The sequence below is a fragment of the Mesocricetus auratus genome, unplaced genomic scaffold (genome assembly GCF_017639785.1).
Source record: "Mesocricetus auratus isolate SY011 unplaced genomic scaffold, BCM_Maur_2.0 Super-Scaffold_100008, whole genome shotgun sequence".
Taxonomy (NCBI): domain Eukaryota; kingdom Metazoa; phylum Chordata; class Mammalia; order Rodentia; family Cricetidae; genus Mesocricetus; species Mesocricetus auratus.
The window spans coordinates 7,167,865-7,193,777 of NW_024429192.1; the positions used below are offsets into that span (position 1 = coordinate 7,167,865).

Below are 25,913 nucleotides of genomic sequence, written 5' to 3' on the forward strand. Positions count from 1 at the left end.
CAGAACTCCAGGAACTCTTAACACAAGATCGCATTCTCCTACCCGGCCCCATGCTGTCAATGGTGGGCTCAGAGACTCCAGGGGCTTCTAAGCAAGGGTCGGCTAACGGCAGCACACACTGACAATGTTCAGCCGCCTGCTGGGAGAAGACGAGGTCAAAACCACTTCCAAAGAAGCTTTCCCGACCTCCCCAGGGTGACTGGAGGAGAAGTGACTACAAATTCATCCTTGAGTCCATTTTGCAAAGAAGTCTCAGGGACCACAAAGGTGGCCAAGGGGAGAGGCCAGAAACAGTTCAGTGATCATTCCTAGCATGACCTCATGAATCCTAGAAATGTAAGGGACCGCACATGCACGCACACGCATGCACGCACGCACCCACTCACTGACATGCACACGCACGCACACACACGCGCACACATACACACACACCACAGTCTAAAAAGAGCAGAAAGTAAAAGCCAGGAGGCAGAGAAGACGGGAGGCTGCCAAGAGCCTCATGGCACAGGCAGATACGAAGGGTGTGGAAGCTGAGGAATGCAGACATGTGTGTCTCTGCACGTCCAGAGGCATTCCTGCCCTAGGGAGGTGACTGCTGCAGAGCTGTCCACGACCCTCTCCACCCCCTCACCTCTGCCCTCAGAGGGAAACTCACTCCATCACCCAGATCAGCCGAGTGGAGGGGGCGGTCCAAGTCTTGCTGGCTCAAGGAGCCTGACCTCTGCATAACTTTAAGTTAAAAACCGGTTTGGGAGTCTAAATGGAAAGTGTCACTGACTACCATGTGTTCTCTCACACAATGATGTACTTTAAGCTAATTAAACAAAGCTTCTTGCACACACGCCCCATTTACATATGCATATATGCATGAGTGTCAGTGAATATTCATGAGATATAGTTTACTATGCTACAGATGGAGAACTGAACTTTAAGAGGGTTTCAGTACCTTACCCAAGACCACACAACTGCTAAGAAGCAGAAAGATGGGGGTGGGCAGAAGCTGTGAGCACCCCCAAAGCCTGCAGCCTGTCACCATGGAACAGGTTAGGAAACACGGTCAACGTCTCTCCCTACCCGGCACAAGGCTCCTGCACAAAGCAACAAGTCACAGGCAACGCATGAAGCAAAGCCAACAACAAACCCTCCCTCTGTACAAGCTTGAAGATAAGGGGACACTAGAGAAAAATATTAATCGTTCGGGTAGACAAAACAAAACCTCAATATACCTCTGCCAAAAGAGGGTCATAAAACGAATCACAAAGGAAGTAAATGACTGAGTAGGAGATAATGTCTACAGCATAACAAAGCTAACATTCTTAATATGTAAGTAGTTCATGAAAACCAGTAAGTACTCAAAACACGGTGAAAATCACTAAAAGTATGTCAAGAATTTCCGACAGTGTTGTCATGCAGCAGATCCCCTCTGAATTGCAATGTGGTAATATGTGAAAACTCTGCAAAGTCTTGTTCCTAAGGAATGGCTCAGAGACCCAGACACAAGGACAGTAGCGGCTGCAGTGTTTATACAGGGCTAATCTTGAGACAATCCCAACTTTTCAATATCACAATAACTTCAAATGATGAAAGAAATCTCAAAACATCAAAATTTAAAAGAATTTTTAACAGTGTGGGAAAAGCGTTCTCTGTAGTTTCAGTAAAATAAGGGGTAGTTACAAAGCAGCATGAACAGCAGATATCAATGCTGTAACATATGTAATCAAAGGAGAAAGAAGGTCAGCGATGTTTATAACTAGCACATGTATGTACTACACGTAACTATATATAACTATTAGGTGCATGTACTGAATGTAATTACATATAACTTTTACATGCACGTACTACATGTAACCACACATAACTATTACATGTGTGTGCTACATGGAACTATATGCATAACTAACAGAGTATGCTAAGTGGCTGTACAAGAAAATACAGCCATTAGCCCAAGACTCACCTGAATGTGCTAAAAACCTCAAACATTAGAAAGCACTCCTGTGACTCCTTTTTAAGATGGTTTGTCAAATTGCTTCTCAAATATTAATTTTTACAGTATTTAGGTGAGGGGTACTACTTACTCTGTGATAATGTATGTATTCAGCATGTTTGAGCCCCCAGTACCATGTTTGATCATTAGAAAAAGAGAATTGACATTTGGCGATTGACACACACACATGCACACGTGTGTACACAGACTCCACATGTAAATGAATACGCGGCGAGTAATGACCTCTTTGAAGACAGGAAGCCACTGCTCTTCATCTGCTGATTGGACGGAAGGAAAACGCTGTCCCTCCCCATGCTCTGGGGTCCCTACCAGCTGCTCCAACACTGTGGTCAGGAAGGAAAGAGAGGGCAGAGAGGGGAGGGCGTTGGGGAACAGCAAGCAGACGACTCACCTCTGAGCTGGGAACTGAAGTACGGAATTAGGTGGGAGTACAGCACAGAGCACTTTCCCTCCAGAGGGAAATTCGAGTTTTATTACTTCAAATTGGCCTTGAAATTGCAACTACTGCTCACAAATGTTCGTTTTTAATAGAATCAAATGTCATCCTATGGGAACAACACTTCACAAACCTGCAGTCGTGTTTTCAAAACAAGCTTTCTTTATTAGCATTATTAAATGTAGATGTGCGACTGAGCACCGAGTCAGAGACTAGCTTCTCTAATTAAATCTTAACCTGGAAGAAAGCATGCACTTAGGAAGCCCCGCTTCTGCATGGGAGCAGGGTGAATCCAGATCAACGCCAGATCACATAAGTGATGACACTTAGCTTTAGCCATGTGCTTTCACTGAAGTGGCGCTCAGAGGAATGCTCTGGTAACACCACACCAACCCACACCACCCCACCCCCACCCCAAGGCAGGCAGACAGACAGACAGACAGACAGACAGACAGACGGACGGACGGACGGACGGACGGATGGACAGACGGACACACACACACACTCCCTCCCTCCCTCTCTGTCTCTGTCTGTCTGTCTGTCTGTCTGTCTGTCTGTCTGTCTGTCTGTCTGTCTCTCTCTGCAGCCAGGCTTCCCTCAGAGGCTCACTTCTGAGGGCATTTCCTCCTTCCTTGGGTCTTGAAGTCCCTTCTAGTGGAAGAGAGGCCCCAGGAAGATTGAGAAGGCTGCACGCTAGCTCCAGACGTCGGCGCTTATGGTCAAGAAGGTAAAAGGCAGTTCTGGTAAAAGATTCACTATTCTGGGGCGCAGCAAGAAAGTCAAGAAGAGAGCGCATACGGAAGAAAGCAGCCAAGAAGTGCCCCGCCCCCCGCGGTGCCATAACTAATGTGTACAGAAAAGGCCCCGCCTTCTGAATGGCCTGTGAAGGCCCCGGTCCACTGGAGGGAAACCACGGAGCTCACAGCTTTTGCCCTCTGCTCTAACCCACTTCCTCAGAAACGCTCTGCGAATAAACTGTTTCTGCTTCTCCCACTTTCCACGTGTCCCTATCCTATGTCTTGCCCCGGGACACAAGCAATCGGAAACCCTGGTGGCATCCAGGAGACCCTCATATGCACGTGTAACAGGTGGTACCGACCGGAGACTTCCAGGGATTAGTCTCTGCGCTGCCCGGGATATGAGCTCAGAGCTTTGCAATCGGATTTTAAAACTTGGCGGAGTATGATGGTGCACTTCGATCCCAGCACTTGGGAGGCCGGGATGTCTGTGAGTTCCAGGCCAGACTGGTCTACACACTGAGTTCTCGGCCAGCCAGGATAATGACAACTGTAACACAGCTCACACATCCAGGAGGAAACCAAGGGACACCAGCCCCTCTTGTTCCTCTCCGCCCGCCTGCCTCACCATGGGTACCATTGATCCCCAAGTTCATACAGACCCAGGTAGCTTAAATGGTACAGGCTTCTGCCTTAAAAGCTCCCGTCCCCTCAGCCAACTGTGTACGCTGTTTCCAGACCCTGTTACCACAAATCTGCTCAAAATAGCCTCAGCTGGCCCAAAGCAACTTCTCTCAGGAGACTCCATGGCTTCTGCCTCCTGCAGCTCTTCTCGCTAGCCAAAGCCCCTCCTCTGGTCACAGGATGAGAGGCCCAGTTTCTCCTAAGGGTGGCACCCAGTTTCTCCTGCCTAGGTGCCTCCCACACTTGACACATGGGAGGGCTCCTGACCGCCACTCCCCTTCCCTCTGAAACCTGCTGGGTAAAACCTTCCCATTTCTCTCTGATTCCTATTCCTGCCCCCACCCCCACCCTCCCCCAGCCCCCCCCGCAGTAACTTTCTCCTCTACATGGGTACCCTGCCTGGATCCATCTCCAGGGCAGTCCGCAACAGGAAACTGCCACTGCTTCCCCCAGTGAAAATTCCCCAGACCTCCATCCACAACTGTTCAGCAACTCCAGACGTGGAGTGTACCCCTCCCTCCCCACTGACTCAAAGTAAAACCAGATTTAACTCCAAATCAAACAAGAACCCACAAAGGGGGGTCCCTCGTGCCTGGGAGCCCGAGCCAAATACTATTGAGTTACAAGGGATGGGGGTGGGGTGGGAGACAAGGGAAAGGGGGGAGGGGAAGAAAGAAGGGGGATGGGAGGGATGGGAGAAAGCTTGACCCCTGGCAATCAAAGCTACTTGTTGGTTAAAAATAAAAAAAATTAAAAAAAAAACCTAACAGATCTCTTGAATTGGGTTGAGCATGCTACCCCAGTACCCAGTCAGTCTGGGGACCTTGGTTCTTGGCAAACAACTCCAGACTTGAACAAGACATACTACTGATTCCCAGGCACCCTGATATTCTGGGCTCAATCAGAAGGCTCCCAAGCTGTTCCCCTTTAGCCTCCAAAATCCTGTCATCCGCAGCTCCTCCCCTCCCGCTCCCTGGAGCTCCACACCTGAAAGAGAAGGGTCAGACTGCCCACATCCCTCCTCAGGCCTGAAGCTTTCAGCCCCAAGGAGTAAACACTTCTTAGAGAAAGAAAGTTTCAAGCCGCCCAGACTGGCTCCTGGCTGCCCCTGCCTTCTGCAGTAGTACTTCTCCAAATGCTCCCCTGGCCCAGACAGAAAGCTTCTTTCTGCGCCTAGCTCCTCGGATGGGTTAGGTAGGTGCAACCGTAGTTCCCTTGTCCTCATGATGCAGCTGTTCGCTGCCTGTATGCAAGTGGCCTCTTTTTGAGACATTCTGTGTTCAAAGAGAACAAAACTAAGACCTGTGGCCACGGTCAAGGTTCTAGAGTGCTATGTTCCTGATTTTAGGAGGTGAGCATATGTTTAAAGCAAAGATAAGCAGCCTACGATCCACAACCCCAGAGAAGCTAGATCCCTCTTCCAGAAGCAGATGCAGAGATCTGTAACTAACCATTGGGCCGACCTCCCGGAGTCCAATCACAGAGAGGGAGGAGCAATGATATGAGCAAAGGAGTAAAGACCATGATGGGGAAACCCAGAGAACCAGCTGACCAGAGCTACTGAGAGATCAGACTCCACACTGTCAACTGGAGAATCAGCATAGGACTGAACTGGGGCCCTTAATACCAGTGACAACGGTGTGGCTGGGGCAGTACATGAGGCCACTGGCAGAGGAACCAAGAAATAACTCTAATGCATAAACTGACTTTGAGCCCATTCTCTATGGAGAGACTCCTTGCCCAGCCTAGACATGGGGTGGGTGCACCTTGGTCCTGCCTCAACCAGGTGAGGGGACAGACTTAGTTGGTGTCCTAGGGGAGGCCTTACCCTCTGTGAGGAGTGGGTGGGAGGTGGATGGGGGGAAGGAGGGGAGGAAGTGAGGAGAGGAGAGAGGGGGAACTGGGATTGGAATGTTAGAAATGAATGAATGACTGAATGAAAATAAAGGTGTGTGCATATGTATGAGTGCATAGGTATACATAAGGCAAAGAGGGTTTTTTTATTTTAAAGACATAGAGTGACCATCTTGGAATTTTCCAGTGACATCCACGAATCTTAACTCTACACTTCACTTCTCAGTGTAACTATCTCTGCAGTGCACGGTCCCCTCCCGACTCCTCATTTGTTTATTAAGAGACGCACCGTTATAAACTGTACTTTTGGTAAAGAGGTTTAAAGAAAGGAAAGGCCTTGAATAGAAAAAGATTTTTATGTAAGAAATGTATTAAAAGGTGGTTTTATCAGTTCTAAATTAATTATAATTCCTATGGGTACCTGACACTCTGTTTCAGCGATGAACTTTTCTGAAGCACAGACCTGCTCTTAGGAATGGGCTTGGAAATATAATGATTGTGTTCCATCCTTTGACTAAATGAGACGTGTAAAACCTGTGATTAGCTTTCTCCCAGTCATGCTGGGATATAGTCTCAATGGGTAAAGCTGTCTCTTATTGAATAGACACTGTCTAGCAGTCGGGGAAATTCTGTTACAAAGAATTATGCCCATTTGAGACATTCCAGCTCAATTACAGTGATCATAAAACTTATTCTGCTGGACAAATAATTCAATCTATTTATAAATTTGGCTGTTAGACAAAATCCTCATTGTGCCTGTGATCCTCAGTCCTCTGGATGGATTGTTAAATTAGTGACCGCTGCTAACGGCTCATGAGATCATCACAGTAAGCTCCTTCCAAGAGAAGACAAGTAGACTAAGCTCACTTCCCAGAAGGTTCCGCCAGCCTAGAGGGAAAGGACTGTATCCTAACATTTCTTCAATCCTGTTACACTTAGAAGACATTTACGATTTTGCTGAGTTATTCTTCAGTGGTAAAATGATGCCAATCTTTATTTTGACCGGACTACAGAAAAGGATGTCAGTGTGCCCTTCCTTCAATCTTGTTTTTGATATAACGGCTCGCTTACCCAGACTCCACTCTGCTGCAACCAAGCTTTCATGTTCAAAAACATTGGAATGTGTCACTGTCTTTGCAGAAGTAGTTACAATTACGTGGTATAATTTGTACACAAAGAAATCTAATTTAAAATTGACAAGAACTTATTTTAAATATCCCAAAAGAAATTCCATTTTGGGGTGTGTGTGAGAGAGAGAGACAGAGACAGAGAGAAAGTTTTCTCGTTCCTTCATGTGGGTCATGTAGATTGAACTCAGGCTGTCAGGCTTGGCAGCAAGCACCCTGACCCACCATTTTGCCAGCACAGTTCCTATATTTCACATCCAAATTCTTAGAGCCAAAAACCTTTTACTACTAAGAAAAGTAGTAACGGAGTCCAAGTCGTTTGCTACTGTTAAGGATACCTAAAGATTTCAATGATCCCTCCTCATCTAAATTGGAGCGCTGACATTAGAACTTTCATATTCACTGTGCTTTTAATCTTCTTAGTATGAGGTATAATACTAACAATAGAACATCAGGCTGGACCGTGAGGGTTAATAGAATAACCTGATCCGAGAGCTTCTTCCTCAGTGGCTTTGACAGTCATCTGTCTCTCCCGACAATTCAGCCTCATCTCCACTAGATCCAAGGAAAAGCTACACCAGTTGCAGCAAGTTCCCTCCGTGTCAACAGCACTCCAACAAGTATGGGGAGATGGAACATTACAGACCCAAAGCCAAAGGCAATCTGTTACCTTATCATGTGACCTCACAGTCTTACAACCAAATGGAAACAATTGGATGATGTCCGCTCTCAGGAGAACTATGACAACCACACTGAAATGTACCCCTACGTTGACAGATGTCCTGCAGTAGTCTGTGGTCAAACTGTAGTCACCCTTCTGTTTGTCTTCTGTCCACGCTTCGCAACACACACAACTCAAGTTGAATTCCCAACTCTCCACGGGCTTTATCTTAGGTAAAACAGCGCTTGATGGGTCAAATGCCAGAAGGACAGAGAGGAACATTAAAGCCGCATGTGGCTAACACAGCAATGAACTCACGGGGACGTGATTTGTTACAGCAGCGGAATCGTCAGATTATTAGAAGACACTGTAAGAACGGTCACCCGCCATCCGGGTTGTACAAAGAGCCGGGCACAAGAGAGGCTGACCTTTCAAAGGCGCCAACGGCCCTACCTTTAAAATGGTTGGCGGGCAGACCTGTATGGGTTAAGCGATGGCCTTTAACAACAGAGACACCGCAGGCCTTCAGCTGGCTGCCTGAACAGTCACCTAAGGTTGCTTTGTGGTTATCCATTTAAGCATAGTTATTATCCTTACGTCCATCGGCCCTTCTCTAATCCCTCTGCTAAGTCAGCTCTCACAGGCCACCATGAAGCATACCATACATATGGATCCTCCTGGTGTGTGAGTGGTGCTGATGCTGGCCTCTGAACCATTGCCCCACAATGGGGAGGCCTCCAAGATGCCCCAAGAGTCCCCAGGAAGCAGCCAGTAACTGACTATGACACCCACAATCCCAAAGGGCTCCTGCTCCCCTTCTCTATCTCCTTCTCTCCCTTCCTCCAATCTTTTCCCCTTTCCTTTTACATAAACCAACAGGGTGGAGATATCAGACCCAGACCAGTCACTGCTAAGGTCATGCCAATTTGCCGCTGTCTTCCCACTCAAAGCCGAGTGTACACACAGGCCTCAGGCTACCAGACTCCATTCTCTTGGCCCTGGGATGGACACATATTAACTAAACGGGACCCTCCTCCACACTTCCTTACAAATCCTCAAGATCACACATTCTTTCCTCCTTCCCCGCCAGTAAGAGGCAGTGGCCTGTACTATGGGCTACTCATCAACCACGTGGCACAAGGCTGCTGTCCTCTGAAATCTGTAAAGGACCCTGTACCGATTCAGGCATTACGCTGGCCTGGCCCTATCACCTGGCAGAACGCACTCAGGCAGTGCCCTGGTCAGCCCAGGTGCAAAGGACCCCTTTAAAAGAAAGACCTCCGCCTGCTTACGCTCTCTTTCCAACTCTGTCACGCCCCTCCTTCTTCCCTCGCTCTTCCCCGCTGTTCCCCGGGGCAGACAGGACTTTTCCTGTCTCCCTTGTCTGTCCTCTCTCTGTCTCTACGTCTCTTTACCTCGGTTCTCTTTCCTCCCCCCTTCCCTTCCTAATGAAGCTCCTCACCACGCCGTCTGCCCGGCGTGTTTGCCCCCGACCTAGGTCATCCTTGCCTGCCATGGAATCTGCCAGGGTCCTGCATGCACCTTACTCCTGACAGACCCCACTCTGCCATGTGGGCCTCGACACTACCCTGAGCCCCTGCTGTCTGCTGTCTGTGGTATTAGCAACTTTTCCATCTCTTACCCAAAAAGACAGTCTTCCTCCTTGAACCCCTTGAATCTCAAATCCAAGACCGTTCAGTGGCCACTCTGGGAAAGAGACGCGTAGGAATGTCCGGTTATGCCCCTCACTCCATCCTTGGGGGACTAATACTAAATTTAGGCTTAAATACAGGGCAAAAGGCATACGTAATTAAGCAGTCCTAGCTGAAGTGTGGCTGACCCATCACTGACTCAGCAACAGTGTCTCTTGAAAGACGTTCTGCCGAGTTATCAGAACTGCAAAAGCTCTTTCTGGAAACTGTTCTCCTCCAGCTGACACCTGGGCACCAGCCTTTCCATCCCTGTTGCACAGGATTCCTTGCGGGGGGGTGGGTCCATAGTTTCAACAGAATGACAACGGAAGGGAGAGACAGGAAGTCTCGCTTCAGAATACCTCTTCTTACAAAAGTTGCTAGCCGCCCTGTCTCTGCGCCCTCCACCCTCTTCACCCCATCCTGCATCCTTCACTGAGAAACTGTGCTGACGAAAAGTTATACATGTGTATATCTATGTCCAGTGTAATATCTATTTTATATTTAATATTATGTATATGCATGTACATGTTTCTGTGTGTGGTTGTGTGTGTGTGTGTGTGTGTGTGTGTGTGTCCACGTGCGCACATGCGTGTGTGTATTCTTCTCATTGTGAGACTGTAAAAGACATCAGCTGGATATGACAGGTGTGGAAAAGTGTCCCTCGTTCCCCAGGACCACACATGAAGATTACTACCCACAAGCACCCCAGCTCCGCCTAGGGCTCCAAGCTTCCACTCTTCACTGATTCCTGATCTGGTTAGCTGCCTACTTACTGACACGTCCCTTCGGAAACTCTCAGCTAAGCCCCCAAACACCGGTGACATGTTTTCTTGGGTGAATCCCTCTCCGTTGTTCTCTCGTGGATTTCCCAGAGTGTGGGTCTTTACCTGCTAAGCTTAACAGACTCCTCGGACGCTGCTCAAGGCTGAAGGGGGAAGTGAAGACATTAGAACCTACCACAAAATGCTGCTGCATGGCAGGAAACGTCATCTTATCCAACACGACATGCAAGACCCCGCCTGCAGCTGGTAAGAACCAGTGTTCACCCTCTTATCCTGATCCCAGTCATTTCTTTCCAGCAAATTAGGGACTCGGGAGGCCATGAAACCCCGTTCTGTTTCACACAGAGAGTTTACGGGACTCTGAAGTCTTGTCTATCATTGCTTGAAGACAGCCTCTTCAGTGGCCCTCTGCTGAGTGGACGCTCACACTTCCTGCCCAGTCTGGAAACAAAGGGCAGGTGACCAGCAGAGGTGCCTCATGGAGCAAGAGTTCCAACAGGGGACTGGAGAGATGGCTCAGCAACTAAAAAGACATGCTGCTGCTGCCGCCGCAGAAGCCCCAGGTTCGGTTCCCGGTACTGACCTGATGGCCTCGTCTATGTCCCACGGGTTCCTGAACACACACGGCATGCACAAATTCATGTAAGCAAACACACATACATGCATTAATAGTGTTCAGACCACGGCAGAAATGTACCCTGACAAACTGTCAAAGAGCCACAAGACAGGCAATAAGACAACTAAAACTCATTGGGCAGCAGTCACACTCATTTAATGGGGGGGCAGACAGGAGGATCAGCCTGGTCTACAGAGTGAGTTCCAAGACAGTCACTGTTAACACAGAGAAAGCACTAGAACTCACTGGACAGCAGTGGCACACTCCTTTAATCCCAGCACTCAGGGGTCGGGGGACAGAGACAGGAGGATCAACCTGGTCTCCAGAGTGAGTTCCAGGAGAGTCAGCACTGTTAACACAGAGAAGCCCTGTCTGGAAAAGACAACCGTAACTCAAGCAGAGGCTGAGAACGGCAAAGCTAACGTGGGGAATTAGACCAAACCCCATCAAACAGCTCAGAAAACAGGCGAGCAGGGCCTGCAGGATTACAGAATGTTTTGGCAAGAATCTGGGTTAGGAGACTAATAAATGTATGGAGAAAATTATAGTCAAAGAGGCAGACTCCAAGCCTACGTATATCTCCATGGGAGACATCCAAAAAAAAGTGTATGTTTGCAAATAGCAACCTGTCTCATCTGCTGCAGTGTTGGTTGACATTCTCTGAGAAGAGCTGAGGGTCCAAGAACAGCGCTAAGATCTGCAGCAGCGGCATCCTCGGTTTGACCCCCTCACTCTCATCACGAGTTGTCTATCTCTAGAGAGAGCACAGCTGGTGCTGGGCCAGGGATCTCCTGCAGGGCAGCAGCCCAGCACCCGCGCACCCCCAGACATGCCCAGCAGCAGCAGCGAGGGAAAGCAGTGGCACCGTGGATCCACAGCCTGGCAGCATGTACGTTACTGCTCAGAAAGCCCTCCCCGCACCCTGGTGTGTGACAGCTTTTCCTAGGGAGACAGAGGTGAACATCCATTCACCCTAGAGAGGCACCAACAGCAGGCCAAAGTGTAATTTCACCCTGGCCCAGTTTGGTGAGATGAAGGAGCCTTCGGTATCTTACAGAGCATGAGTGAGGTGCTACTTACGGGAATGTGGGTGAACCCCCCAGAAAAAAACAGCTGCATCATAGAATGGGGGTCTCATCGAAGCTACAGCCTGGAGTCCTGTTTTTAATTAACCCTTTCTCTTCCATGGACTCCACGTCTCCTGGGGTCGTTTGCAGCCGTTGGCAGGGGGCTGGGAACAGTAGCTGGAATCTCAGGGGAGGGTTCCTGGCTCTCCTCTCCTGCGTCTAACAGGAAGTGCGTTTGCTAAAGGGTTCCCCTGCCATGATCTCAGGCCTGGCTTACACTGTCTTGCTCTGCTCTAGTTGCCATGGCTACCAGGCAACGTCCAAGATGGCATCTTGTTATACCAGAAGAAAAAGTGCCATATAACACCCAGGAAGATCAAAGTATTCTTCCACCGTCAAGAACCTCCGCGGATGCCCTGTGTGCGCCAGAGGTTACTACTGGCATCAGCAACAGGGCAGTAGCCTCCTCCTAGTAGGGCTTACGGTCTAGCGGGTAGGTGAACTGATGAGCATATGCACCGTGCATGACGTGAACCTTGAGTAACGTGAGCCCTGCGTGACGTGAGCCTTGCGTGACGTGAGCCGTGCGTGACGTGGCCTTGCGTGACGTGAGCCGTGCGTGACGTGGCTTTGCGTGACGTGAGCCGTGCATGACGTGAGCTGTGCGTGACGTGAACATGCCAATGAGAGTCCCACTGCACTCCTCCCACACGCAGAGCTAAGAGGCCTAGCTCTCCACACCTCCGAGGGTGACCTGATTTGGAGGTCTTTAGGGGTCACTGGAGGGGATGCTGACCTATGGTGGCTGCTGCCTCCACAAAAAGGGAAAGGTGAGCAGAGATTATAGACAGAAACGTGGAAAGACACGAGGAAGACAGCCGTCTACAGGGCAAGGGGAAAGGTCTGAGTCTCCCCCACAGCTCTCAGAAGGAACCAACCAATCCTGACCTGGGACCTCCAGCCTGCAGAGCTCTTCCTCTCCTTCCCAGGCCTTGGGAACACGCTCCTCTCTCCCTCAAGGTCGGCTTACCAGGAAATCACCCGTGACACAGTACGATGACCTAACGTGAAGCAGGTTGAACTATGCCCCACTCACACACAGACAGCTTCAAGTCCTGACCTCCAGCACAGCGGTCCTCAACCTTCCTAATGCAGCGAACCTTTAATACAGTTCCTCATGCTGTCGGTGACCCCCAACCATAAAACTATGTTTGTTGCTACCTCACAACTATAATTTTACTACTGTTTTGAACCATAATGTAAATATCTGACACGAAGGATGAGATCCCTGTGAAAGGGTCATTCGACCCCCAAAGAGGTCGGGACACGCAGGCTGAGAACTGTATCTGTGAATGTGGTCTTATTTGCAAACAGGGTCCCTGTAGATGTAAATCAAGTTAAAAGGAGGCAAAACTGGATTAGAATGGGCTCTAAATCCAATGATGGGAGCCTTTACGGGAAGAAGGAAGCAGCTCGCCAGAAGACAGGAATAACCCCGCGTAAAGGGAGGCAGAGGTAGGCGGGGCCACATCAACAAGCGGGGTGACTGAGGATGCTATGGGCGAGCATCAAGCAGGAGTCTCCCCTCCAGAGGGGCACGGCTCTACCCAGGCCTTCATTTTGGACTCTGATCTCCAGAAATGTGGCACAGTAAATAACTGTTATTTAAGTCTCCTAATCTATGGTCATTTGCTATAGCCTAGCAAACTATGAGAAAGTCAGAGAGAAAAACCTGCCCAAGGTATTCCTCCGCTTGGTCATTGCAGGTTTAAAAAAATACCTACAGGTGACGCTCACCTGTGCAGGGTCGCTGCCAGCACGGAAGGAAGAGGTCCAAGAAGATCCTGACCCCACCAGCAAATGCCAACCACAGCGCTGGCACTCGAGACAAGCACTCTCAAATCTGTGTCGCCCAACATGTGTGACAGCCAGGCCCTGGTTTTCTGTGCTTTCCTGCTTACAGAAAATCTTAAGGCAGAATAGAGCAACAGGGGGAAATGAAGGAACTTGGGAGGCATAGAAGCCCCGCCCAAGCGTCTGGCTGAACCCTCTCGCGAGCTGTCTCGTGAGCTGAGAGTCAAGGATGGATCGCAACAGTTAACTTTGCTGGGAAGCTTGTCTGCCTAGAGCTAATATCCCTTCCACGGGGATACTTTAAGTAAGAATGTTAAAACCACAGTGGGCCATGCTTAAACTCTAAGTGCAGATGGCCCTTCTTTGTGTAGCCCCCCAGCCCAAGCTGCCATAAAGAAACCCGTCCACAGTAAAAGACTTACAACTAAGCATGCTTCACCGCGCCGCCTGCAGCCCTCCCAAGGCATCGCCTACAACCATAATTGCATTTTTGGGGGGCCAAAAAAAAGCAGGAGAGACAAAAGAGGCGGGCTTCGTAGCAACCTTTTCAGACATCACTTGAGAACCCCCAAAACCGTATCATGGCTACTGCTGAGACAATCGGGCAGAGCTCTCCCTCGAGGAGCCCACACCCACACGTGGGTACAGATGTACAGGCCCTCTCCTTAATCACCGCTCTGTTAACGTGACACTTAAGATCCCAGGTTAAAATGGCTTCTCTTTGTGCGTTCACACGTATGTGGGTGTGCATACGCATGTGAACGTATGTGCGCATGGACGCCTGCACCTGTCACGTGTCTTCCTCAGCTGCTCTCCACTTTATGTACTGCGGCAGAATCTCTCAATACAAATAAGCTCGCCTCTGCGGCTAGTCTGGCTCACCAGCCTGCCCTGCGGGCTCTCCGTCTCTGCCTCCCCCTGCTAGGCTTACAGATGGACTACCAGGCCCATCCATCCGGCTCTCCTGTGGGTTCCGGGGATCTGAACTCTGCTACTCACATTTACACAGCAAACACTTTCCACACTGGGTCGTCTGCCCAACCCTAAAACCTCTTTTTACGATTTTAAACTGGTACATTTATTTATGGTTGGGGGAGGGGCGGGGCGCGTGTGCCCTGGCACGCTAGTAGAGGTCAAAGGACAACTGGCAAGAGTTGGCTGTTTTCTTCCACCATGAGGACCCTTGGAGAACAACAGACTCAGCTCATCAGTCTGGGTGGCGGATACCTTTACCCAACCCCGAGCCACTTTCGCTGCCCTAAAATGTCTAACCACCGTCAAGTCTGCTTCTCGCTTAGCCTGAAGCTCTGCTCTGTCCCCACATCAGGAATCCGGCCTCATCGGGGTTGAAGCCATTGAAAAGAGTGCCTGCTGACAATGCAGCCACACTCCTGAGAAAGAGCCGGGGACTGAGGTCAGCTCAGCACGCGGGGTGGGTGTGTCGTCCAGAGCCGGGGCAGAGCACAGGGGGAGGTTGCAGTGGATGAATCGGTAGATGCCTGCCTGGTCTGTGAAGCACTGAGGGCGATCGCTACGGTGCTCTGAATAAGAAAGGCTCTCACAGGCCCGTGTGTTGGAATTTTTGGTTCCCAGTTGGTGGAACTGTTCGGGAAGGGCTGGGAGGTGTGGCCAACTTGGAGGAAGTTTGTCGCTAGAGTTGGGCTTTGAGGTTTCAAAAGTCCACGCCCGGCACAGTCTCCCTCTCTGGCCCCTGCTTATGGATCAGATGTAAGCTCTGAGCTATTGCCCCGGCGGCACCACCACGATCCCTGCTTGCTGTCACGCTCCCCACCAGGATGGTCACGGATGCACCCTGTGGAACTGTAAACAAGCCCTCAGCTATACGCTTCCTTTTATAAACGGCCTTGGTCGTGGTGTCTCTTCACAGAGATGTAGTGGTGACTAAGATCCTCCCCATCACGGAATACACTGGGCATTATTGGCGGACACCCGTCACCCCAGTGCTCTAGAGGGGGAGGCAGGAGGAACACACAGCTCAGCACCTCTTTTCCCGGTGACATAGCAAGTTTTGAGGCCAGCCTGTGAGACCCTATCTTAACAGAAACAAAAATCAATAAAACGGGGTTCACTGATCAGGGTGCAATTAGGCAAGACAGAGAGTTCCCGGTTAACGTGAATAATAGAGAGGGGCAGAAACAAAAAAACCCAGTACAAATGCCACTGTATGCCCAAGCCATTGATCCAACCTGCCCATCCATCCCTTCTGATGAATGTGCTGCCACTCCCCACCCCTGCTGGGAAGAAAACTGCACGATTGCCACTTCCCTGGAATAGCCGGCAGCGGCAGACATTGATGCCTAAAGTCAGATTGGTAGGTGCAGCCTGGGCTCAACACCTGCAGAGAAAATGCATGGTGCACTCCTCCCTGGGTACCATCAGGCAGGGCGGTGCTGACTCACGGCACCCTTTGAAGTCCTTTGGCCCTGTATCAGTGAGCACCAAGAAACAAGCCCTACCTGCCAATTTCCATCACCCCCAAAGTACTTCAAAAAGACCAGGCAAGGCAGGAAGTTCAAAAGAACGTGCCCACAACCGCACCACCTGTAATCCAGGAAATTGCAGGCACTGCCTCGTCACTCAAGACAGACAGACAGGGCAGGTGCCTCTGCACACCCCTTCCGAACTGCAGGCCTTGTTCCTCAGAGTCACTGCTCCCGAAATTTTCCAGCACTTAAAAAGAAATCCAGGGTTTGGCACCTGTTTGTTTCAGAAATACTTGCTAAAAACGGATCTGCCAAAAGGCCACCTCTAAAATTAGTCATATTTCCTGCTCTGCAAAACATAGTAAAGGGTAATTTTTAGTAACTTCTTCACTCCAGGTATCTGGTACCGTTGTGTTCTGTGCGTGATGACTTGCAACTTACTAAGCAGGCAGCCCTTGGTTTTAGCCCCAAAATAGCTCTAATGAAATGTAGAAATGGGCTTTTTAGATAAAAAAAAAAAAAAACCAAAGGTTGGAATGAAGTTATCTGGGATAGTTTAGCGTGCCCTCGGCCTCTTAATCACGGGTGAGGTGAAGGCGAGGTGAATAAGTTTGCCTACTAAGCCAGCTGCGCCAGAGAGGTCCCTGTTCTTTCCCTCACCAAGTCTCTTCGCTTTGTTCTTAAGTATTTTTAACTTTATCACATTCACGGGGTTGGGGGGGGGGGAACACACACCAAAGGGCACCTTTGGAAGTCTCCCCCACAGGGTACTGGGGGAGGAAGCATGGGCCACCGTGGTTGCCAGCCAACACCTTGTTCCACTGAGCCATTTCGGCTATGTTCTTCGACATTTTAAAATGTGATGGTTACTTCGAGGGCCTAACACGGGTATTCCTTACCTATCGAGAACCGCTGTGAGGCAGCAAGCCAGCCTCCCACAGTCTGTCGGGGCTGCTAGCCCAGCAACTTTGTTCCCTACGCCAAAGCCACAGTGAGGGATGCTTTTCTGAATCTAACAGAAGACTTCCTGGTCCCAAACATCACTGCAGCCATGACTAAGAAGATAGTAATTAAGAGTCTCACATCATCAAGTGAATATTTGTTTACTTTTATAAAGCCGCATGGACAGGGTCTGTCTTCCGCTGACCAGTAAAGGACAGCAAAATTGGGCGTCAGCCCTAAGTCACCCTTTGTGTTCGGCTGTAAAGGGGCCATCTAGAGTCAGATTACTTCCATACAACTTCAGAGGCCACTGAGGTTTAAAAAAAAAAAACAAAACACTGCCCTGTCCTGCAGGCAGCTGCGGCAACAGGAGCCTCTTGAGGAGATAAGGTTGAGCCCAAAATGAAAGTGGGGGGAAGGGGACTTGCTTGTCATCTGGACTAAGCCAAGGATGCCCCGCAAACCCTGGAGGCTTGTATCCAAAGCATGCTGCAAATGCACACCTTATCAAAAGCACTCACTCCCCGCCACCCACGCTGCCTCAAATGCCTCCAACTAGCAAGCGTCTGGATTTGGCCACACATCCACCAAAATAAAGCACACGCTTCGATAAGAGACGCTCTGAGACAGACGGGATTGGAGACGGCGTGCCCCCATCTGCCCTCCAGCCTGGTCCGTGCAACCATTTCTCAGGACAAGCTACTTCTCACGGCAGTACTCACCACGGCGTTCTGAGAAAGAAAATCTACACCCGGTAAAAATGAAGGGAAGCGGTGAAAGGTTTCAGCTAGCAGTGTGAATCCCAACAAAGGTGTAACGGGGGGGGGGCGGGCAGGCTTCCTCCACTGTCTGCCTCCCCTCCCGGACCTGCAGTTTAGTTTGCAAATGACCTGAGGCTACCCTCACTTTTCCTTTATGAGGCAAAACCCAAAACAAAGGAGAGCTGGGGACTCGTTAACTCACTAATCTCTCTCTCTCTCTCTCTCCCTCTCCTCCTACTCCCTCTTTCTCAACTCTACAATCTACTAAAGCCCACGTCTATTAGTTGAGCTCTAAAGGTGCAGGGTTAGGGAGATAAAAGCTATGAATGGCCACTGTTTCTTTAAAGTTCACAACTGAAAAGGCTAAGCCCGGGAGTCCCTCCTGATGCTCTGTAGTCCCCGGGAGCAGGGATTCTTCTGGCTAGAGAAAAGCACAGCAGGAAAGCCCAAGGTCTGCAATGCAGGGATTCCCTCCATCCAGAAGCAGAGTCTCTAACCAGACCTCATCAACTGGTCCAGGGAAATCATTTCACATCCACCAAGCATCTCCTCATTGCAAAGATGAATTGAGCCATCCATAAAGACAGGAGGAAAAGGACTCTTCATCTGGACCCCCAGCTGGGCAGAAATTCCTTGTGTTCCAAGGACTCCTCGTTGAGCAGGAGTAGCATAAGAGACCAGGAGGGAAGCCATGAAGGATGGTGGACAGGGGTAGAGGGGCTGAACTTTGGATGAATCCCCAGGCAGTTCAGCCAAGGCCAAAAGTGTCACGCCTTGGGACAAAATTACACCGGTGAAGTGCTGAGGTCCAGCCCAATACGGCTAGAGCCTCTAAGGAGCTGGGAGTAGCGGGACAGGAGAAAGGGAGGCACTGTGAGGTGGCAGGAACATCTCGCCTCTTCCAGGAGGTGGTGTGCAAGGCCAGGATGAATTCTATAGGTTAGGAAACACCCAGCAACCCAGCACCCTGAATAGACCTCGGGGTATTGGGCAGGCAGGCAGCCCACACACACACACCAAAGAGTAAATAAACTTTTGCTTACTCCCGTTGGGATGACTAACGCGGGGTCTGAAGAGTTTGTTCTTCTCTGAAGAGAGAAACTGAGTGCATACTGAACGCTTGCTTTCCGCCTGGAAACTCTGCCAAGAGGCACTTTTGAAAATGACTCGGTTTAGCCCTGTATCCAGTATAAAGGGGCACCCCGCTTGGGACAGCCACAGAAAGAGAAGACCATTTCCAAGGATGATGGAGCCCAATGCTCAGACATAGGGGTCTCCAGGACAGCAGAAAACAGAAGGGAAACAAAGTATCAGGAGGCTAGGAGCAGGCAAGCGCAGCAGCTTGGCCCTGTCACCAGAGAGAGTTCTCACAATTTATCACTGTCACAAACTCCTAGGCTGGGCTGGGGGACTCAGAGCTGCAGGCACAAGGGTTTGACCCTTGGACTATGGCTGCTAGGACTCCCCTGAGCTCCCCTCCTCCTCCTGCAGCCTGGGGGAAGTGCTGGAGTACAGTGTCCGGGTGAGGATTCTAGCTAGCTCTGCAGCCCGGAGCAATTAATTCCCTGCTTGGGGCCACCCAGCCTCAAAAGTAAGCCAGCCTCTTAGGTTTCTTCTCACAAATCTAAGTTACACCTGAGATCTGCCCACCCCGGGCCTGGCAAGAGTTCACACCCTCTAACTTCTAATTAGGTCGAAGTAGTGTCACTCCACGCGTGGGGGAGGGGCTCCTTCCCTTTACCCGCCCCCCCCCCACGTAAAAAGTATCTCCAAATCTCTCAAGTCCGAGGCCTAGCTGCGTAGTCCTGCACCTGCCAAGAGCAGGGTCTTTACTGCAAACTGGACAGCTGCCCCAGCCCACGCAGGGGGAAAGAGGGTAGCTTCCAGGGCCTCAACTCTCCGAGCCCAGGTCCTCACCAGAGCCCAGGAGGGATGAAAGTGTAGGCAACCCCAGAGGCTGGTTACCCTGCTCTCCCGCCTCACATTCCTCAAGCAAGGCTGGCCACCCCCCCCCACTCCACCCCACCCCGCACGCACACACCGGTCTAGATCAAGTTCCATCGCCCCTTGGGTCAGAGACAGCAGGACACCCCCACCCCCACCCTCCCTCTGTGCCTGGCCCCGGCCCCTTCTCCGGCGTCCGCCAGGCGGCACCCTTCCAAAACAAAACAGAAAGGCAGTGCGGGGTAGTTTCGCGGGTACATCTATCGGTCCGGGTCCCCCACTCCACGAACCTGCACCCCCCACATCACCCATCAGTAGATACCTGGTGACCCATTGCGGAAGTCTGAGCTTGAGTCTAGCTAGCTACATCGGGTTGGAGAGCCAGGCGGAGTGCTCGCGGGACAGTGCTCCCAGGTCTTCCCGCCAGGCCCCCCGAGCCCCGGCTCACCTTCTCTCCGGTCAGCACGTGCAGCCCCCTCGCGCACCTTGGCGAAGGAGCCCTCGCCCAGCTTCCTGCTGCCGATGAGGTAGTTGCCCACGCGCTTGTGGTGCTGGAAGTCCCGGAGGCGCTCGCGGGACACGCCGCTCACCCAGGCGGGCAGGAAACTTCCCTCGCAGGCCGCCGCCGGCCTGGCTGCGTCCTCCGTGGCCCCGTCGCCTCCGGGCGCCGCCGGCTCGCCCAGGAGCCCGTCCCCCGCCGCAGCCGGCATCGCTCCTGCTCGGCTCCCGCGCTCGCAGCCGCTCCTCCTCCGGCTCCCCGGACTGCCCTGGCTCCTCCTGCCGCCGCCCTAGACCCAGCCCCGCCCGGCCGGGGTCTTCGCGCTCACGCCCCCCCCCCTCCGCGCGCCTCCGTGCGAGCGCGGCGCGCAGACAATAGCTGGAGACGGGGCGACCGGGGACCCGCCCCCGAGAAGTTCGTCCTCGGAGGATCGATCGCCCAGATCGCGTCCACCGTCCCGTCGGGCGTCCTGCCCGAGTGCTTGGGGGGAGCGGCTGCTGCCCTGAGAGGAGCGAGGTCGGGTGGCGGGGTCCCCCAAGCCCAGGCGCCGCCGCCTTCTAGCCCGCCGGGTCGTCAGCGGTGCGCCCCGCGGCCGCTCCCGCCGGAGAGGATCGCGCGGCGGGCTGCAGGCGCCCTCTGGAAGGCAGCAGAAGAAAGCCTCATTCAGTTTGAATTTGCAGAAATTTAATCCTCTCGCGGGCGGCGGGGACAGGCGCGAGCTCCACTCGGCAGCCTGAGCACTTTCAAATCCCTCGTAGCCCCTCCTTCCTTCCCCGCGCGCAACAGCCCAACTCGACCCTTCCTGGAGAGGGGAGGGGACGGGAGCGGCGGAGTGGGCGGCGAAGCCACCTGAGCGCCAGACAGGGGGACCCCGCGCGGCCGCGGAGACGCGCGCTCCCGGGCTGCCCAAGACATGCTGTCTCCAGCGGCCCGGATAGCACTGGTTCTGAGCTTGAGCTTTCTGGACCTTTTGGGGGTGAATTTCCGCGCTAGCCGCATCCACCAGGGGTAGGGGAAAGAGAAAGAAGATCTCTGGATTGTAGGAGGGTTACGTACCCAGCCCAGAGTAGGGACTCTGGACGATGGATGGGTGGGTGGGTGGATGGATGGATGGATGGATGGATGGATGGATGGATGGATGGATGGATGGATGGATGGGTGGATGGGTGGGTGGTGGGTGGGTGGGTGGGTGGGTGGGTGGGTGCGTGGGTGGGTGGGTGGTGGGTGGCTGTATCTCCGGCCGCGCACTCAGACCAGATTGCTGGGTTGGTGAAGAAGCAGCCGCCACAGTCAATAGTAGTGGCGGCAGCGTAGGAACCAGGGCGTTTGCTGCCTGTGCGTGTACGTGTGCACCCTCTCTGCTTTCCATAGCGATGATGTCGGTGTTTGCAGGGCGATCCGGACCCGGAGCCTCGCCGCTCCTGTATGCCTTTGTTCTCCCTGCTCTGTGACTGTACTGGTCTCACATAAACAATGACATCTGTTCTGAGACACCTACCCGATACTTCTAGGATCGCCAACATCTTCCTGAACCGAAATGGGGGGACACACACACGCACAAAAAAGGATGCAGACAAGCCTTTCCAAAATGCGACCTGTTGAGGTGACCGTGTCTAATGCAAATAATCTAACCTCCGATCCCACAGCATCCGAGCTCAACGGGAGGATTCGGTCCCAACAAAGTTCATTTCATTGTTTACCCCGCAGTAAACAGGTATGACATCATCGACCCACATTAATGCTCTGAGATGGGGGAGGGGACACAGCTGTCACCATTCCAGTGGGGGTTCCCTGGCCTATCTCAAACACACCCCGAAGAATGCCCTCCTCAAGCTTAAGCACCAGACGTGTTTTTGAAACACCTAGTGCTCTCATTCCCCCGTGCTACCACGACCCCGTCCAGCGCGTGTCTTCTGCAGGAGTCTCGTTGCTCTGTGTTCCCACACTAAAGACAAGCTTTCCGCGGCTTTCTTACTGCGCTTAAGGGACTTCTTAGCTCCTGCAGGGCTCATCCAATCGCTTTCATGTTTCTAATTCAGTAATTTAATTTTAAGAGGGCAGGGGTTGGGGAGGCAGAGGGGATGCTAGGTCCAATGTGTGGGAGGATGAAGCCCACTTTGGGGTAGATCCCCCCCCCCGCGTGCCAGGAAAGGATTTAAAGTTTCCCAATGTTGCATTAATTTAATTTTGGGGAATTAGCTCTTTGTGAAAAATGCAGAGATTTGCTTGTTACAGTTTTAAGACAAATCCCAGACAGTACTCATCATTTATGGAGAACCACTTCATAAGTGGGGCAAGTCACTTATGATGAAATAGAGACTTTCTTTCCTTTTAATGTTTTGACTATGCCCTCTCAGGGTAGAGGTCAGGAAAGCAGAGAACAGGAGAGAAAACACGGGCCCATTAAATCTTCAAGCCTACTGCCTGGGTCTGAGCCAAGCTCACTGCTAATTCTATTGGCTGGGACGGGTGCCAAAGAGAAGTTCAAATCCCACCCCTGCCTGTGTTTAGTAAGTGGTTTTTGAACCGCAGTTCCTGCTGTCTGAAGTGGCTTTGCTCAGTAAGGAATGACCCCAGAATTCACTTCATAAGACAAATAGCACACAGAACACTGCCTCGCCCTCACACTAGGTGTTATGGAAATACATGACTGTCACACATCATTGAAGAGCCTCTACTAAGCCCCTGCACTTGTAGGGTTCCTCTAGGCGGTACAGGTTAGCTGCCTTTGGACTGGAGAGATGGCTCCGTGGTTAAGAGTCTGCCTTGCTCTTCCAGAGGACCAGAGATTGGCTCCCAGCATGCACGTTGGTCTGCTCACAGCCACCTGTAACTCCAGCTACAGGGGATCCTGTGCCTTCTAGCCTGCAGAGGCACCTGCCCTCCGGTGCACATGCTCTCCCACATACATACATACATACATACATACATACTTTCAAATAAAGTATTTTTTAAAAAAGTGTCTGTCTCCATCCAGCTTGGCTTTCCCAACTCCCCACCCCCACTTATCCCATGCTTACTTCCAAACTGCGGCTTCTGACCCGCTTTCACCCATCAGAGGTGTTCTGTTAGGAGAAGCCCTTCCTAACCAATGAGCTGCTGTAAGCTGCTGGCCCCTCTGTTCCTCCCACTGGGTACCATTCAGCTTCACATCCTTCTAGAAGTCTTCCATATTGCTTATTGGATGTCCTTTTTTTAAAAATTTATTTATTTATTACATATACATGCCAGAAGAGGGCACCAGATTGACTTATAGATGGTTGTGAGCCACCATGTGGTTGCTGGAAATTGAACTCAGAACCTCTGGTAGAGCAGTCAGTGCTCTTAACCTCTGAGCCATCTCTCCAGCCCCTGGACGTCCTTTTTTAGAGCCAGTGGACAAGGGCATTGTCAGTTGGGTTTGTGTTTTGCCCAACAGTGCCCAGCATGGCGTCGGAGCTACAGACTTGTCTAAAGAGTTTTGTTTAGTTATTGAATGTTGAGCGATCTTTTCTTACTTGGAGCCAGCAAGACTCCCGTCTTCCCTCAGGTAGACCTTACAAATAACTTTCTAAAGTTATTAGTTGTTACATTGTTGCCAATCATTTACGGTTCTCAGACTTGGAGGAGCGAACCCTTTCAAAAGCGCCATCCATCACAAGTGGCCAGGGGAGCCTGGAGAAGCTGTTTCGGTTGACTCGCGCCAGATGCTTCCTTCCTGCTCTTCCTCTTCCCCTTCTCCTCCTTCCATATGGCCGAGAGGCTGTTTGCATGCTCCCACAGTACGCCAGCTACAGGACCCAGCTGCAAGCAGTCAAAGACAATTAGAAATAATCATGCTGGCACTGCCAGGAAATGAGAGTCGGCTAGGACGGGTAAGGCTGGCAGGGGTGGCTTGGTAGCTGGAGAAGAAACAGCAGAGGGAAGGCAGGAGACGTGGAGAAGAGAGGCTTGGAAGGTGTCCTGAAAAGTCAGGGTGCTGCAAGGCGGAGCAAGCGGTAAACAGCAGACTCTGGATCTGAACCGCGTCCCTGGAGTTCATGGCCATTGTGAGTCCTGTCACACAGCCAGCTGTTGACTGTAAGTCATAAGTTCCTAAGATCGGTGTGCATGGGCAGCCTTGCATTGCTGGTCCCCCACAACAATGACTTCTCAATAGGGAATAGCGACAATTCACCTCTGTGCCTCAGTTTCCTTAAATGTAGAGCAGTGTTTAGCTCAGTCGCTGGCATATTATAAACGTGGCTATTTTCGCTCGCTCTTTCATTGGTCTTGACGACCTTTCTGTTGCGGTGGAGAGCCATCATGACCAAGGAAACTTATAAGAGAAAGCATTTAATTTGGGGCTTCTTGTTCCTGAGGAAAATAGGGTCTAAGATCGTGATGATGGAAAGCATGGCAGCAGGCAGGGGCAGAGGCTGGGGCAGAGGCTAAGAGCTCACATGTTGAGACAACAACCTTGGGGCAGAGAGAGGCTAACTAGGGAAGACATGGGCTTTTAACATCTCAATCCCATACCCAGTGACACACCTCCTACAGCAAGGCCACGCCTCCTAATCCCTCCCAAACAGTTCTACCCACCGCAGAAAAAGCATTCAAACATGTGAGCCTTTCGGGAAGAGATGGGGCATTCTCGTTCAGACCGCCACGCACACCAAGAGAAGGCAGTTCGGAATGTCCCAATCCTGCAAATCCCTCTCCTTGAAATAATGAGAGTCATGTGTAAGGACACGGCCTCCAGGTAACCTCTTCCTTTATTTCAAGTCTCTCTCTTTTATGGGACTCAGATTCTACCACTTCCTGGCTCCTTGCACCCATATGCCTGGCACATTGCAGATGCTCAACCTGGAACTTCATCTCAGCTCTTATCTCCGTGGGAGAAGAGGGTGATTCTGGGCTTTGGACGGATGGACGTGTCAACTAGAATGTGACAGGGTGTGGATGGTGGTACGGAGCCAACCCCCACCACTGCTTCCTAGCAGCCATCACAATGACATTCTGGAGCGGGGGCGGGTGGGAGTGGGGGAAAATTCTTCACACAAGATTCCAGTGGCTGCCCCTCTAGGAGAGTTCTGCTTTTTACTCGGCTGTGCCTGCCCCCAGTCCCCAGGAGCCTCTCTCTGCTCCGTTGCAGGGAGAGCAATGTAGCCTCCACCTCCGCCACCAGGGAACTCAGGACTCTGGGATCTGAATCCCAGATGGAGGCATTGAGGAGGAATGATATTTAAAGCGGCTCACAGGGAGGACACCGCCATGCACAGTCCTCCCGAGTCTCTCGGGGGGAAGTGGTGTGCAGTCTCACAGCAAGCCAGCGCCATCCGTGTCACTAGACAAGGCCGTGGGGTCTGCCTCTCACCCTGGTGCCACATCCGTGTCTCATGTCACCTGTCCCCTCCGCCACGGTAGATTGCGCGGGAAGCCCGCTACCCAGGGAACGCTCTGTGATGCCTGGTCTTCAGAGTATGCCCCCCCCAAGGACCCACAGAGCTGACTTTCTGTCACCATCCTGTCTTTATTCAAATGTCACATCCTGTGTCTGTCCTGTGACCTTTTCTCTACAGTATGAACAGACCCCAACCCTGCCCACACCTCCATATTCTTTCCCTCTTCTTTTTTTTTTTCATAGCACTTATTGCCAACTGAAAATTACATAGTTGCCTTATTATTTTGCTCATTGTTTGTATTCCTTTCAGGAAATACAGCCCCATGAGGGCTGGGATTTTGGTTAAGTGTGCTGCGCATGGAGCCTGACTCCTGGGAGGAAAGCAAATATAAATTTGTGGTGGTTGGATGAATTTTTAACTCACCATAATACATAAGACAGAAA

At 51.3% G+C, this 25,913-nt stretch overlaps 1 protein-coding gene across 1 annotated transcript in view; it reads right to left on the reverse strand.

Annotated features, from left to right (window-relative positions):
* Positions 1–20,371, reverse strand: part of Hunk (hormonally up-regulated Neu-associated kinase) — a 102,945-nt gene extending 82,574 nt beyond the window's left edge. The window contains 2 exon segments of the mRNA XM_040750519.1: positions 20,057–20,083; positions 20,085–20,371. Of these exon segments, the coding sequence (XP_040606453.1) occupies positions 20,057–20,083; positions 20,085–20,318 (261 nt within the window). The 5' untranslated portion in view covers positions 20,319–20,371.
* Positions 20,372–25,913: the final 5,542 nt, after the last annotated feature.